Genomic DNA, 12,990 nt, shown 5'->3' with positions numbered 1-12,990 from the left:
TTCTCACTGCACTACATCTCCAGTCCTTTTTGTTTTTCATTTTCAGACAGGGTCTTGCTAAGTTGTTGAGGATCTCACTAAATTGTTAAGGATAGTCTTGAACTTGTGATTCTCCTGTCTCAGTCTCCTGAGTTGCTGGTATTACAGGCATACACCACTATACCCAGCTCTAGTTATTCTTTAAACAAATTCAAAAATCATATCATTTTGTCTATATTTAAGTCTTTTTAAAATAATCATTAGGTCATTATGACATATAAAAAATGAAGCATTTTTTTCTTTTTTAAAATTTGTTTTTAGTTATACATAACAGAATATATTTTGACATACTAGATGGAATATAACTTCCCATTCTTGTGGTTGTACATGAGGTGGAGTTACACTGGTCATGTATTCATTCATATATGAACATAAGAAAGTTATGTCTGATTCATTCAACTTTGTTTCCTATTCTCATCTCCACTCCCTCTCCTTCATTCCCCTTTATCTAATCCAATGAACTTCTATTCTCCACCCCCTGTTATTGTGTGTTGGCATCCACATATAAGAGAGAACATTTGGCCTTTGATTTTTTGGCTTATTTCACTTAGCATGATAATCTCCAGTTCCATCCATTTACTGGCAAATGCCATACTTTCATTCTTCTTTATGGCTGAGTAATACTCCATTGTGTATATACACCACATTTTCTTTATCCATTCATCTGTTGAAGGGCACCTAGGTCGGTTCCATAGCTTAGCTATTTTGAATTGAGCTGCTATAAACATTTATGTGACTTTGTCAAAAAGTGAGATCTTAAAATCTTCAAATAGTTGGTTAATATTCAAATTTCTATCTCTTAAATATTTTTCTTAATTTGTTTTAAAAGGACATAAATAACATTTACTTAATTATATTTAGTCCATATATCCTAAGTTTCCTTAGGACTACAGGTTCTCCCTTTATGTCTCATTTTTGCTTGCAATTTATTTGTTGAAGAAATGGAATTGCTTGTCTTGTGGTGATTCTCAAGTCTGTCTTGCCAACTGTACCCCTGTGGTATCATCTGCCATGTTTCTCTATCCCCCCTATTTTCTGAAAACCAGAGACATAGAGATTGATGTTTTTGTTTGTTTGTTTTAGTATTGGGGACTGAACCCAGGAGCACTTAACCACTGAACCTCATTCCCGGCTCTTCTCTTTTTATATTTTATTTTGAGACAGGGGCTTATTAAGTTACTTGGAGACTTGCCAAGTTACTGAGGCTGATTTTCGATCCTCCTACCTCAACCTCCCAAGCTGCTGGTATTATAGGCTTGTGCCACTGTGCCCAGCGAGATTAATGTTTTGACATGAATACTTGCCAAGAATACTTTAATAGGATTCTTAACCAATATCTTATACTGTTAGATAAAACACAAATGTTCTTAATATAACATATGTTTGATGACACATATTATAGCCTGGAATTTTATCACATAGGCTATGTTTGAAACTTCAAGTTGGAAATTCCTATCTTTTAGACACAAAAATGTATTCCTCTGGGGGCTGGGGTTGTGGTTCAGAGGTAGCACGTGCAAGGACCTTGGTTTGATCCTCAGCATCGCAGGCACTGGGTTTGATCTTAGCACCACATAAATGTAAAATAAAGATATATGTCCACCTAAAACTAAAAAACAAATATTTTAAAAAATGTATTCGTCTGGACTATGTTTCTAAGAGAGGAAATATTATTTTAAAAAGCTGATAATCATCTAAAATTAAAGAACCAGATTAAGGAGAATAAAAAAGCATAAAATTGCTGGGTGTGGTGATGCACACCTATAATCCCAGTGGCTGGGGAGGCTGAGGCAGGAGGATCATGAGTTCAAAGTCAAGCCTCAGCAACTTAGCAAGACCCTAAGCAACTCAGGGAGACCCTGTTTCTAAATAAAATATAAACAAAGGGCTGGGAATGAGGCTCAGTAGTCAAGTGCCCTGCCCCTCAGTTTAATCCCCAGTACCAAAACAACAACAACAAAAAGCATAAAATTATATATATATAATTTTATATTATTTATATATATATATATATAATTTATTTAATGGAAAAAAATGGCAAACTTGAGGTGACATAAAATTTAATAGCTTTAATTTATTAAAAAGGACTTTTGACACTTTTAAAAGCAATATTCTCCTTAAAAACTTAAAAGAGGGGGCTAGGATTATGGCTCAGTGGTAGAGTGCTCGCCTAGCACGGGCAGGACCCAGGTTCGATCCTCAGCATCACATAGAAATAAAGGTGTTGTGTTGTGTCCATTTATACCTAAAAAATAAATTTAAAAAAAAAAAACTTAAAAGGGGGTTAAGAGTATAACTCAATGGTATGGCACTTGCCTAGCACGTGCAAGGGCCTTGGTTTGATCCTCAGCATCGCAGACAAATAAAAATATGAGAAGACAAGGTTCTAAGACTTTATATGGTTCTAAATATATGTGAGCTTACTGGAGTCTATAAAGATCATTCCAAATGTTATTTAAGCTTTTTAAAAATGGAAAGCAATTTACATTCTTAGTCATACAATTTTGAAAATAAGCTCAAGTGCAACATAAGAGTCAATCAAAACTTTAAATAATATACCTCTTACACTTGAAATGAAGGATTCCAGTCTTTTAAGCAATTCCACATCTCTTTCAAAGTCATAAAAATGGTGTTCAACCCAATGGCGAAATACATTTAAAATCCTGGTAAAATAAAAGAATCACATTTTAGTGAAATCTTCAATTATACTTTTTTACTTCTATACTTCTTCATTATACTTCTTTCATTTTTCTAATGCCATGGCGATAGTTTTATATGCAACAACCAATATAATACTTAGAGTCTCCATTTTTAATGAATACCTTAAGTGCTTCAATAATAAGAAGAAAATCAATCTCCAAACTGTACATTATTTTTAAATTATACTTTAGCCAGGAGTGGTGGCACACACCTGTAATCCCAGCTACTTGGGAGACTGAGGCAGGAGGATCGCAAGTTCAAAGCCAGACTGGGCAACTTAGTGAGACCCTGTCTCAAAATAAAAAATAAAGGACTGAGGATGTAGCTCAGTGGCAAAGTGCCCCTGGGTTCAATCCCCAGTACTGCAAAAAAATAAAAATAAAAATTATACTTTAAAATATGTATTTGTATAAAGATTATGGTTTCTGTGCTTAATCACCAATTAATGTTAAGGAAAAGTGTCTTTTATTTATTCATATATAGAAAATACATGCTCTATAATAGAAAAGCTATTTTAAGTTTTTAAATTGAAAAAGTACTTTAAGCTGTAAATTTTAATGTATTTTTCATATAAAATGGAAAATTAACTAAGATTTATTGTATTTGGTTCTAAATTCAAGTGCTAGCCTAATGTCGTGGCACATGTCTATAATCCTAGTAACTTGGGAGACTACAGGAGGAAGACTGAACTTCAAGGCTAGACTCAGCAATTTAGCAAGGCCCTAAGCAACTGAGACCCTGTCTCAAAATAATAAATAAATAAATAAATAAATAAATAAATAAATAAATAGGGCTGGGTATGTAGCTCATTGGTAAAGCACTACTCTGTTCAATTCCCAGTAACCCCCCTAAATAAATAAATAAATAAATAAATAAATAAATAAATAAATTCAAATGCTATCATCAAATTTCCCTGTAACCTACAAATATGACTATAACCTTATTTCATTTTAAAAGACAAAAATATTTTTGTCAAGAGAGTGATTTTGTTTTGCATATCACAAAAATGATTACTCCTGATCTTGCAAGTATTTAATTATCTATACAAATATGAAATGCTCTCTACCAGAGACATCCTAATAATATTACTTTTCTTCATTACTTCAACAAATGGCCATTTTCAGGTTAGATTTTATTTCCCTACCACAGACAACTATATTTCTCTCAGACTATGCAAGTACATTTAATTACCAGTCTTCATCATGCTATTTATACTAAAACAACGTTAAGTCATTGTAGTCTGGTAAGTTCAGGAGCTTAGAAAATATATCAAAAGACCATAAATTGTTAGTTTCACTTATATCAGTTCAAACAGTTCTGCTTATATTTTCTTTCTAGTTTCTATAGCACTGATGTAATTTTAAAATTACGATCAGATAAAAGAAAAAAGTCTAATCAGACTTCATCAAACTTAAAAACTTCATCTCATCAAAGTATCATTAAGAAAACTAACAGGCAAACCATAATCTGGGAGAAAATATTTACAAAACCTTTTTCTGACAAAGGACTATATCTAGTCCTACTCGATATACTTATACAACTTAGTAATAAAAAGATAACTCAACAAATGATAGACATGAGTCAAACCTATTCTTCAAAGACGAAGAATGACTAGCCAATAAGAGACAGTAAAATGTTCTCAACATCATTAGTCAATAGGGAAGAACAAATTAAAACCACAATGAGATACCACTATACACCCAACAGTATGGCTAAGGTATGAATAATAACATCACTAAACAATGGTGAAGATATGCAGCAATGGAATGCTCATATATTGCTGGTGAGAATTCACTCTGAGTTATTTACCCAAGTGGGAAAAAAAGAAATACACACACCCACCCACACCCACATTCACAATAAGACTTCTAAGATAAAGTTCATAGCAAATTTACTCATAATCAAAGACTGGAAAAAATGCCCAGGTATCCTTCAATGGGAAAAATACATGAACTGTGGTGTATTCATATAAGGAAATAACTATCTTAGTAATAAAATAGAAAAAAACCATTGATTCAAGCAACATGGATGAACCTCAAAAGCATGTTGAGTCAGGCATGAAAGTTATAGAATCCATACCTTTCTTTCCCATACTAGTCAGAGTCACACCCACAATAGGAATGAAGTAATTCAGACTTGGGGATGGCACCAAAAGATCTCAGAAATTATTATCTCCTAAATTAACAAGTGAATTATAACTCCTGAACAGAGAACAAGGAATGTAGCCTTTGAATGCCTCTTTAAAAACCCTTGTTCCCCCTGATCAGCAGAATCACAGCCTTTGGGACTGGAGTCCCCTGTGTTTCCTTTTTGCTAGCAAAGCAATAAAACTTCTCTCTCCTCAAAACAAAAACAAAAAAGTATAAAAATCAATTTATACAAAATTCTAAGACAAGTAAAAGAGTCAATAGCAGGATAAATCAGAATACTGCCTTTGGGCAGTAGCAACAAAAATTGTCTAGAAGGAGCACAAGGGAATTTTCTGGGTTGTGGTCTATCATTCTGTATCTTGAAAGGAATTTGAATTACAAAGACATTAAAATTTAACCAAAGTACACTTAAAATGTGTGTATTTCATGTTATGAACATTTTAGAACAAATGAATAATAAATACTGAAATGTTATTGATATATAAGTTGAAGTATTTAAGAAATAGTGTACTTTGAAACATATTCAAAAGATTAGGTGATTAATGAACTGAGTGAAAAATGACAAATAAATATATGTGATAAAAGTAAGTAAAATAAAATGTTAACAGTTGATCTGGTGGGTTTATCATTGTTCACTATGAAATTCTCTCAATTTTGCTCTTTTTTAAAATGTCAGAATAAATTGCTAAATAAAATACATTAGCTTACATTTTACTAAAATTCCTTCAATGCTCACAGAAAAAGTTTAACAAACTGGCTTGAATTTCAAAGCCATCTTCAACTCTACCCCGATATAATTAATCTCCTCTATTACAACTTACAATACAATGTCTTCATTCCTCTAAGTTCAATTTCCTTACCTATTTCCTCTGCACACCATTCTCAATCCTGTCTTTTTACTTTTGTTCATACTATTTCTAGGTACCCTCAATACCTTCAATCACCTTTCTGCATATCTAAATTCTACACATCCCTTAGGGACAATCTCAGATTTTACCTCTTCTAAGATGTCTTCCCTAACTACTGGAGTCTAATCTTAGTTATTCCTGAAGTTTTATAGGGGTATATTTTTGTGAGCCATTAAACTATTCAAAGTAGTATAATGTATAACTATTTCATGTATCTTTTTACCCCAATAAAATCATAATATTATGGCAGCATATCATGACAGTCTATTATTTTTGTATTCACCATAAGTAGACAAGTATATAACTGAGAACATGCTTAGATATAAACAGTTAAAGAATTCACATGACTGAGATCTAAGATCTTATTTCCTGTCTGCCCTATAATAGGGACCTCATAAATGTATGCCTCATTTGAGTAGATTAGTACAAATGCATCACAGTTACTTTAGAAAAATTATTCTTCTTTCTTGCTAATGTAATGGGTAAAAAATCTCATTTTCTTATACAAAGAATGACATGTTAAAAGTTTTGGCTAAAAGACATATAGCTAGGAACACCATTATTCCTCTAAAATTGAATTTATTTATGGTAATTATCCTGGAAAATAATAAATCCAGTTCAAAGCTATAATTTATTAGTTAACAGCAATCAAGGAAACAATATTTAGAAAAAATTTAGATCATATATAGTTAATATGATAACTCAATATCCAATGATAAGGGGTAGATAATACTTTAGTTTTCATTTGGATTATAAGAAGGTTAAAGGAGCTTCCAATTTTTAATGCTTAGTGAAACAAAAACACAATGGCTCAAGAGGTCAGATATGGTCCCATCTTGTCACTCCCTTTACATGACCCAAGTTCAAATTACTTAATCGTACTAAGTTTTCCATTTCTTCATATATAAAGTTAGAATAATCATTGTGTTGCACCATAAAAAAAATTGTGTTTTGAGGATGAGATTAAAAACAGATAAAGCACTTAGGGTAATATCTAGCACAGAAAGTACCTAACAACTGGCAACTCTATAATCAAATCTATTATAGATATTACTGCAATGATTCCTTAGGTAACTTTACATAGGATAAAGAGTAGGAAAAGCAGTAGAACTTCCATAAACATTAAAAATTATAAAAAAACAAACAAGGACCAAGTAACTACCATTACAAAGGGACATAAGGGAAATAAAGTGGAAAGCTGACAGTAAGCAAGCTTATATATGTAAGTTTTACTTATAATAACACACATTTATTTTGATCTGTAAATATATCACATGTCAGAGAGAGCTGATGTAAATAACATGGTATACTTATATAAATTTCTTCAGGATATTTATTTAAAATAGCTTCACAGTGAAAGGAATTTGGAAATTTAACTGTCATAAAATTAACAATAATATTTATATTTAAATTAAGAGCTAAGAATTTTTGTGTTAACTATATACTGAAAATGGCACATAAGAAATGTAATATTCAGGTCAAACCTAAGTTGTACTGGTTGGACGTATTCCTTTCGGAATCTTTTAAGGTCTGCACTGATTGGCTGCTCGCCTTTCTCTATTGCCAATTTGTCTGCTTCAGTAGGTTCTGGCTCTGGAATTTCAAATCTAAGAAGAAAACCAAAAGGACAGGAATTTGTTCATACATAAATGAAAGATATTTTAAATACAACAAAAAAAAATTTGACCAAAGAATCCCCTTTCCTATCACTTTGTAGAAAGTGCTATTACTGATAAGCCTTCCCTGTAGTACTCCATACTACACAAGTACAAAAATTGCCTTCAGCTATATGATCCTAAGATTTTATATCAAATCTTTATAAAAAGTTTTTTATGATTAGCATTAATCAACCAACAAAGGGTTCATGGAAAAGATCCAAGAAAAGAATCCACAGGAATATAACTTCTTTAAAGATCAGAAAGAGCTGGGAGATTTAGTGTATGCCTGTAATCTCAGCTACTAGGGAGTCGAGGCAGGAGGACTGCAAGTTCAAAGTCAAACTCAACAATTCAGTGAGACTGTCTCTAATAAAATAAAAGAGACTGAGCATGTAGCTCAGTGGTAGAGCTCTAGCTAGCTTCCGCGAGTCCCTGTATTCAATCCCCAGTACCATAATGTGAAAGAAAGGACTTATCTAACCATCTATCCTTAATATTTATATCATAAAATGAAAGCAGACTAATCAATTTCCTTAAATACGTGAGTATGAAATTCAAAAAGGAAGCCCAAGATGAACTTTTAAATTAAGAACATAACCTAAGTGGGTAAGGCAAAAAATCAAAATTAAAAAACCAAAAACCTTGCCTAACCAGAGGAAATATAGCTATAATGTAAGTTAGGAAATATAGCTATAATGTAAGTCTAGCAAATATACTTTCCTTATTTTGGACACAGAAATAGAACAATAGATTTTCATAACATATTATACTAAGTCTAGTAAGTTTAATTTCATAGAACAAAATGGAAATAGGGGTCAAGACAAAATTTTAGTTAAGTTTATAAACGTAAAACAAAATCATTTTGTAGTTCAGATTATATATGAACATATTCATATACATGTGTGTATATACATATACATATTTGTGTATGTATATATGTATTTTAGTACATTTTGTTTTTTGAAATTGGATCTCATTATGTTGCACAGGCTGTCTGAAATGATCCTTCTGCCTCAGTCTCCCAAGTACCAGAACTATAGACCCATTCCATGACATCCAGCCAGGTTCTTTTTTTTAAACTACAAAGCATTTAAAGTATCACTAAGTAAAAAACATTCAGTTAAAAAATTTTTTTCAATTCAAAAAATGTTTAAATATTAATAAAGGAATTGTTTTTTAGGCTTAATAATAATACATGATTTATTTAAAATAAAAATTCTTAACTTTCAGAGATACACATAGAAGTATTTACAGACAAAATATGTTTTCTGAGATCTACTTCAAAATAATCCTGGGGGTAGAATATTTAAATCTGTAGGGAAGCAGATAAAACATGAGTTGATAATTATTGAAGTTAGATAATGGATAAATAGGTTCATTATATTTTCTGTCTACTCTTGCACATGTTTGAAATTTTCCATAACAAATTTGTTTTAAAATCAAAAAGTGGAAAATTCCCTTAAATAACAGAACAAATTTTACTATAATGTTGTTTTTTTCTCTCTAAATTGGGTCTTTAAGGGGCTGGGATTGTGGCTCAGCAGTAGAGTGCTCGCCTAGCACATGTGAGGTGCTGGGTTCCATCCTCAACACCACGTAAAAATAAATACATAAAATAAAGGTATTGTGTCCAACTACAATTAAAAAATATTTTTAAAAACTGTATTAAATTGGGTATTTAAGATTACCTCTTGGAATATTGCTAATAGCCGAAAAGAACTATGTTACAAACAGCAAACACTACTTAAAAAGTATGGTAATACATCTAATGTAATGCCAAATAAATTATGTTCAACACCTACCTGAGTAGGTACCAGCTACTAGGCACTTTGCAAGGTACAGAACAGTTAATTTTTTTATAAAATATTAATGCAAGTAAAATATACATTTTTCTCACCGTTCAATCAGTAAGCTTAGCAATTCCTGTGGTTTACAAAACGAACGATATGTAGTAAGAAAAGTACGAACAAAATTGGGATCTGAAAAAGTAGAGCATAAACATATTTCATGTTCAATTTTTCAGTTTAATTAATTCAAAGTACCATATTTCCCTTCCTTTTTAATTTGGTTCTTCCTGCCAACTATGGTATTTTCTTGATAAATAATGATTGTTTTCAAATTTTTAAAATTTGCATTAATATGCAAATTTTATGAGCACTTATTTAATAACTAATCAAGTTAACAATATTATATTTTAGAAACATTTAATTAGCTATTTATCCCTTTTGATTCTGCAGTATTTTAATATTCTGGAGGCAAATCATTTTTTTTCCCTGAGATCTTCAAAATAATTCTGGGAATAGGTATTTAAATCTGTAATGAAACAGATGAAACATGAGTTGACAATTATTAAAGTTGGATGATGGATAAATGGGTTTATACATTATCTTTGAACACCATTAAAAAGCTTTTGGGAATTAGGCCCTAGGTAAGTACTCACAATGAGTTTCACATACCTGCATACATATGATATGTTAACCTTTCAATTAATTTCACCACAGTTCCTCCTTTAATAATGGGGATTCCACTTCTACTTTGCAAGTTGTCTTCAAAAACAATGTTTTCCTCAGAGTCTTTTACCACAAAACGATACACATCTGGACTTGGTAATCTCAACGGCTGATCATTTTCTTCTTTCAATAAAACAGAATCTAGCATTCTATCTAGAGTACTACGATAATGAAGAGAAATAAGGGCTGCCATCCAATTATTTTTCTCTTCTGCAGACTTAGCAGCAAATATTATGCTGTTTTCATCTTTGGATACTAATTCAAAAGCATGTCTGCACTCACAAGTATCTTCCTTATCACAGATTTGTACTTTCCTCATGACAAACTTTTCTTTTAATCTATATTCTGCACTACTGTAACCTGGAAGCCGGGTCTGGCCATGATTAGGTTTACAGCTGATCATTAAGCCATCAAAGAGAAAAATATGTCGTTCATGTTTAGCACCAATTCTTGTCAATGGTCCTTCCATTATAAATTCATTGCAGCACTGTCCAATATCTTTGCCTTCCCAACCATCTATGTTTTTCTGAATTTCATTCATTTTTTTGATGGCCAGGTGCTTGCTTCTTAATTGACGATTATAAAAAGGGCAAACAGGATCCCTAATAAAAAAAAGAATATAAGATTATTCAATGATTACACAGTCCTAATTCCTAATTTCTTCAAGTGAGAAGTATCTCAAATCAAGTGACAAAAATATTAAGTTGGGATGAGGGTGTAATCCAGTGGTAAAGCACATGGTTATCAGAATACATGAAATTATGGGTTAAATCCCCAGACTTTCAAAAGAAAAAAATTAAACATCCAAATACTAAATTTTACATACAACATTTACTTTTTTCTAACTTTGTCCCAAAAATATACTTTCATTACTGTGAAAGTGAAGTACTACAGACTATATTTCAAAATTCCTAATGCCATAAGTACTAAAATTACAAAAGAATCCTAAATTCTTATACTGATTATACAAAATTTTTTAGATTCATTAAGTGTATCTTAAGATTATGACAATGCTAACCTAAAACTAAAACAACCAAAAAAAGCAAAAGAAAAAGCACAACTTTTAAAAATGCAACCATCATTATAAATTACACTTTTTGAGAAAACCAAGTATCAGATACAATGAAGCATACAGAAAATATTCATTTTTTAAAAATATTTATTTTTCAATTGTAGTTGGACACAATACCTTTATTTATTTATTTATTTTTATGTGGTGCTGAGGATCGAACCTAGGGCCTCACACATGCTAGGTGAGCACTCTACCACTGAACTACAACCCCAGCCCCAATATTCATATTTTTAACAGTTTGGAATTACCCAGGTCGGCGTCTAGGTGAATACTGCTTGTAAATTCGGTCCATACTACCTTGAAGATTCATGAGAGCAGTAATAGCTTGGTTCAAACATTCTCTGTCTTCTTGCTCTTCACTACATGCTTTCAGTTGCTAACAAAAAAATAAATGATAAATTAAAACTGCATTGTTTGATTCTTCTCTCAATTTTCTTATAATTAGAGAATCATCAAATATTTAAAACTTTAAATACATTTTAAATATACTTAATAAAACTAGCTAAATTTTACTTTATGACCTCTTAAACCAACCTTTTTTTACAAATACAATATAGATACAAATTATTATTAGCAAACAGTAAAAAAAAGACTTTTTTTCCCACAAATAGTTAAAAATGAAAATCACTGGAACATCTTCCAGATTTACAATAATAGTCTAAAATACCTAAAACATGAAGACTGCATGCTACTTTAATTTATCAGTAACTATGAATATAGAAAATAAAATAAACTACAACAGATGATTTTATATTCTCTAATAATTAAATACTCAAGTTTTCAAGTTTCAGCCATTTCAAAAAGCTTACATATCTTTGTTTTACAACATAATAAAGTAGAAAAACACTTCAATCCATCAGAAACTTTTCTGCAAAGAGAATTCATAAAGAAATCTACTAGTATGTTTATACCACAGAATTCAACCATTCTAGTCAAAAATCAAGAAACTATAAAAATTAATATTCTATCTTATAACCATTGGAAATAAAATTTAAAAACTGGCTTGTTAATCCCCAAAGCTCTAGTTTTATTTAATTTTCCAAAATTCATTCGCATCTCACTCTCAGAAAGGAAGTTTACTTTGTAAAAAATAATGCACATTGGATTATGCTTCAATGTTTCAATCCTTTTGATAAAAAATTCAAAGTAGAAATAATATATAGCTATCATACAGAAATTATCTAAATGTGTATTTATGCAATAACAAATATGGAAAATTATTATCACTTCTTTTAGAAAAATTTTAAAAACTTAAATCTATTTTATTTATTTTTTTTTTAGAGTGTGCATGTGGTCAACTTTTTATTTATTTATTTATTAATTGTTCAAAACATTACATAGTTCTTGACATCATATTTCATACATTTGATTCAAGTGGGTTATGAACTCCCATTTTTCCCCCGTAAACAGATTACAGAATCACATCGGTTACACATCCACATTTTTACATACTGCCATACTAGTGTCTGTTGTATTCTGCTGTCTTTCCTATCCTCTACTATCCCCCCTCCCCTCCCATCTTCTCTCTCTACCCCATCTACTATACTTCATTTCTCTCCCTTGTTTTTTCCCCCCCTTTCCCTTCACCTCCTCTTATATGTAATTTTGTATAACGATGAAGGTCTCCTTCCATTTCCATGCAATTTCCCTTCTTTCTCCCTTTCCCTCCCACCTCTCGTCCCTGTTTAATCTTCTTCTCATGCTCTTCCTCCCTGCTCTGTTCTTAGTTGCTCTCCTTATATCAAAGATGACATTTGACATTTGTTTTTTAGGGATTGGCTAGCTTCACTTAGCATAATCTGCTCTAGTGCCATCCATTTCCCTGCAAATATCATGATTTTGTCATTTTTTAGTGCTGAGTAGTACTCCACTATGTATAAATGCCACATTTTTTTATCCATTCATCTATTGAAAGGACATCTAGGTTGGTTCCACAGTCTAGCTATTGTGAAT

General features: G+C 31.4%; 1 protein-coding gene across 5 annotated transcripts in view; it reads right to left on the bottom strand.

Moving 5' to 3' along the window:
* Sos2 (SOS Ras/Rho guanine nucleotide exchange factor 2) overlaps positions 1 to 12,990 on the bottom strand; it is a 95,821-nt gene that overhangs the window by 32,481 nt on the left and 50,350 nt on the right. For 4 of the 5 annotated variants that reach the window (XM_078050152.1, XM_078050148.1, XM_078050151.1 and 1 more), the window contains 5 exons: positions 11,286 to 11,413; positions 9,912 to 10,567; positions 9,353 to 9,434; positions 7,282 to 7,404; positions 2,599 to 2,702 (listed from right to left, as the gene is read on the bottom strand). In XM_078050152.1, coding sequence (XP_077906278.1) covers positions 2,599 to 2,702; positions 7,282 to 7,404; positions 9,353 to 9,434; positions 9,912 to 10,567; positions 11,286 to 11,413 — 1,093 coding nt within the window. The remainder of the gene's footprint in view (positions 1 to 2,598; positions 2,703 to 7,281; positions 7,405 to 9,352; positions 9,435 to 9,911; positions 10,568 to 11,285; positions 11,414 to 12,990) is intronic. The other variant, XM_078050150.1, reaches the window with a different exon arrangement.

Source organism: Ictidomys tridecemlineatus, chromosome 5, assembly GCF_052094955.1.
Source record: "Ictidomys tridecemlineatus isolate mIctTri1 chromosome 5, mIctTri1.hap1, whole genome shotgun sequence".
In the NCBI taxonomy this organism is placed as follows: domain Eukaryota; kingdom Metazoa; phylum Chordata; class Mammalia; order Rodentia; family Sciuridae; genus Ictidomys; species Ictidomys tridecemlineatus.
This window is presented reverse-complemented; position numbering and strand designations above follow the sequence as displayed.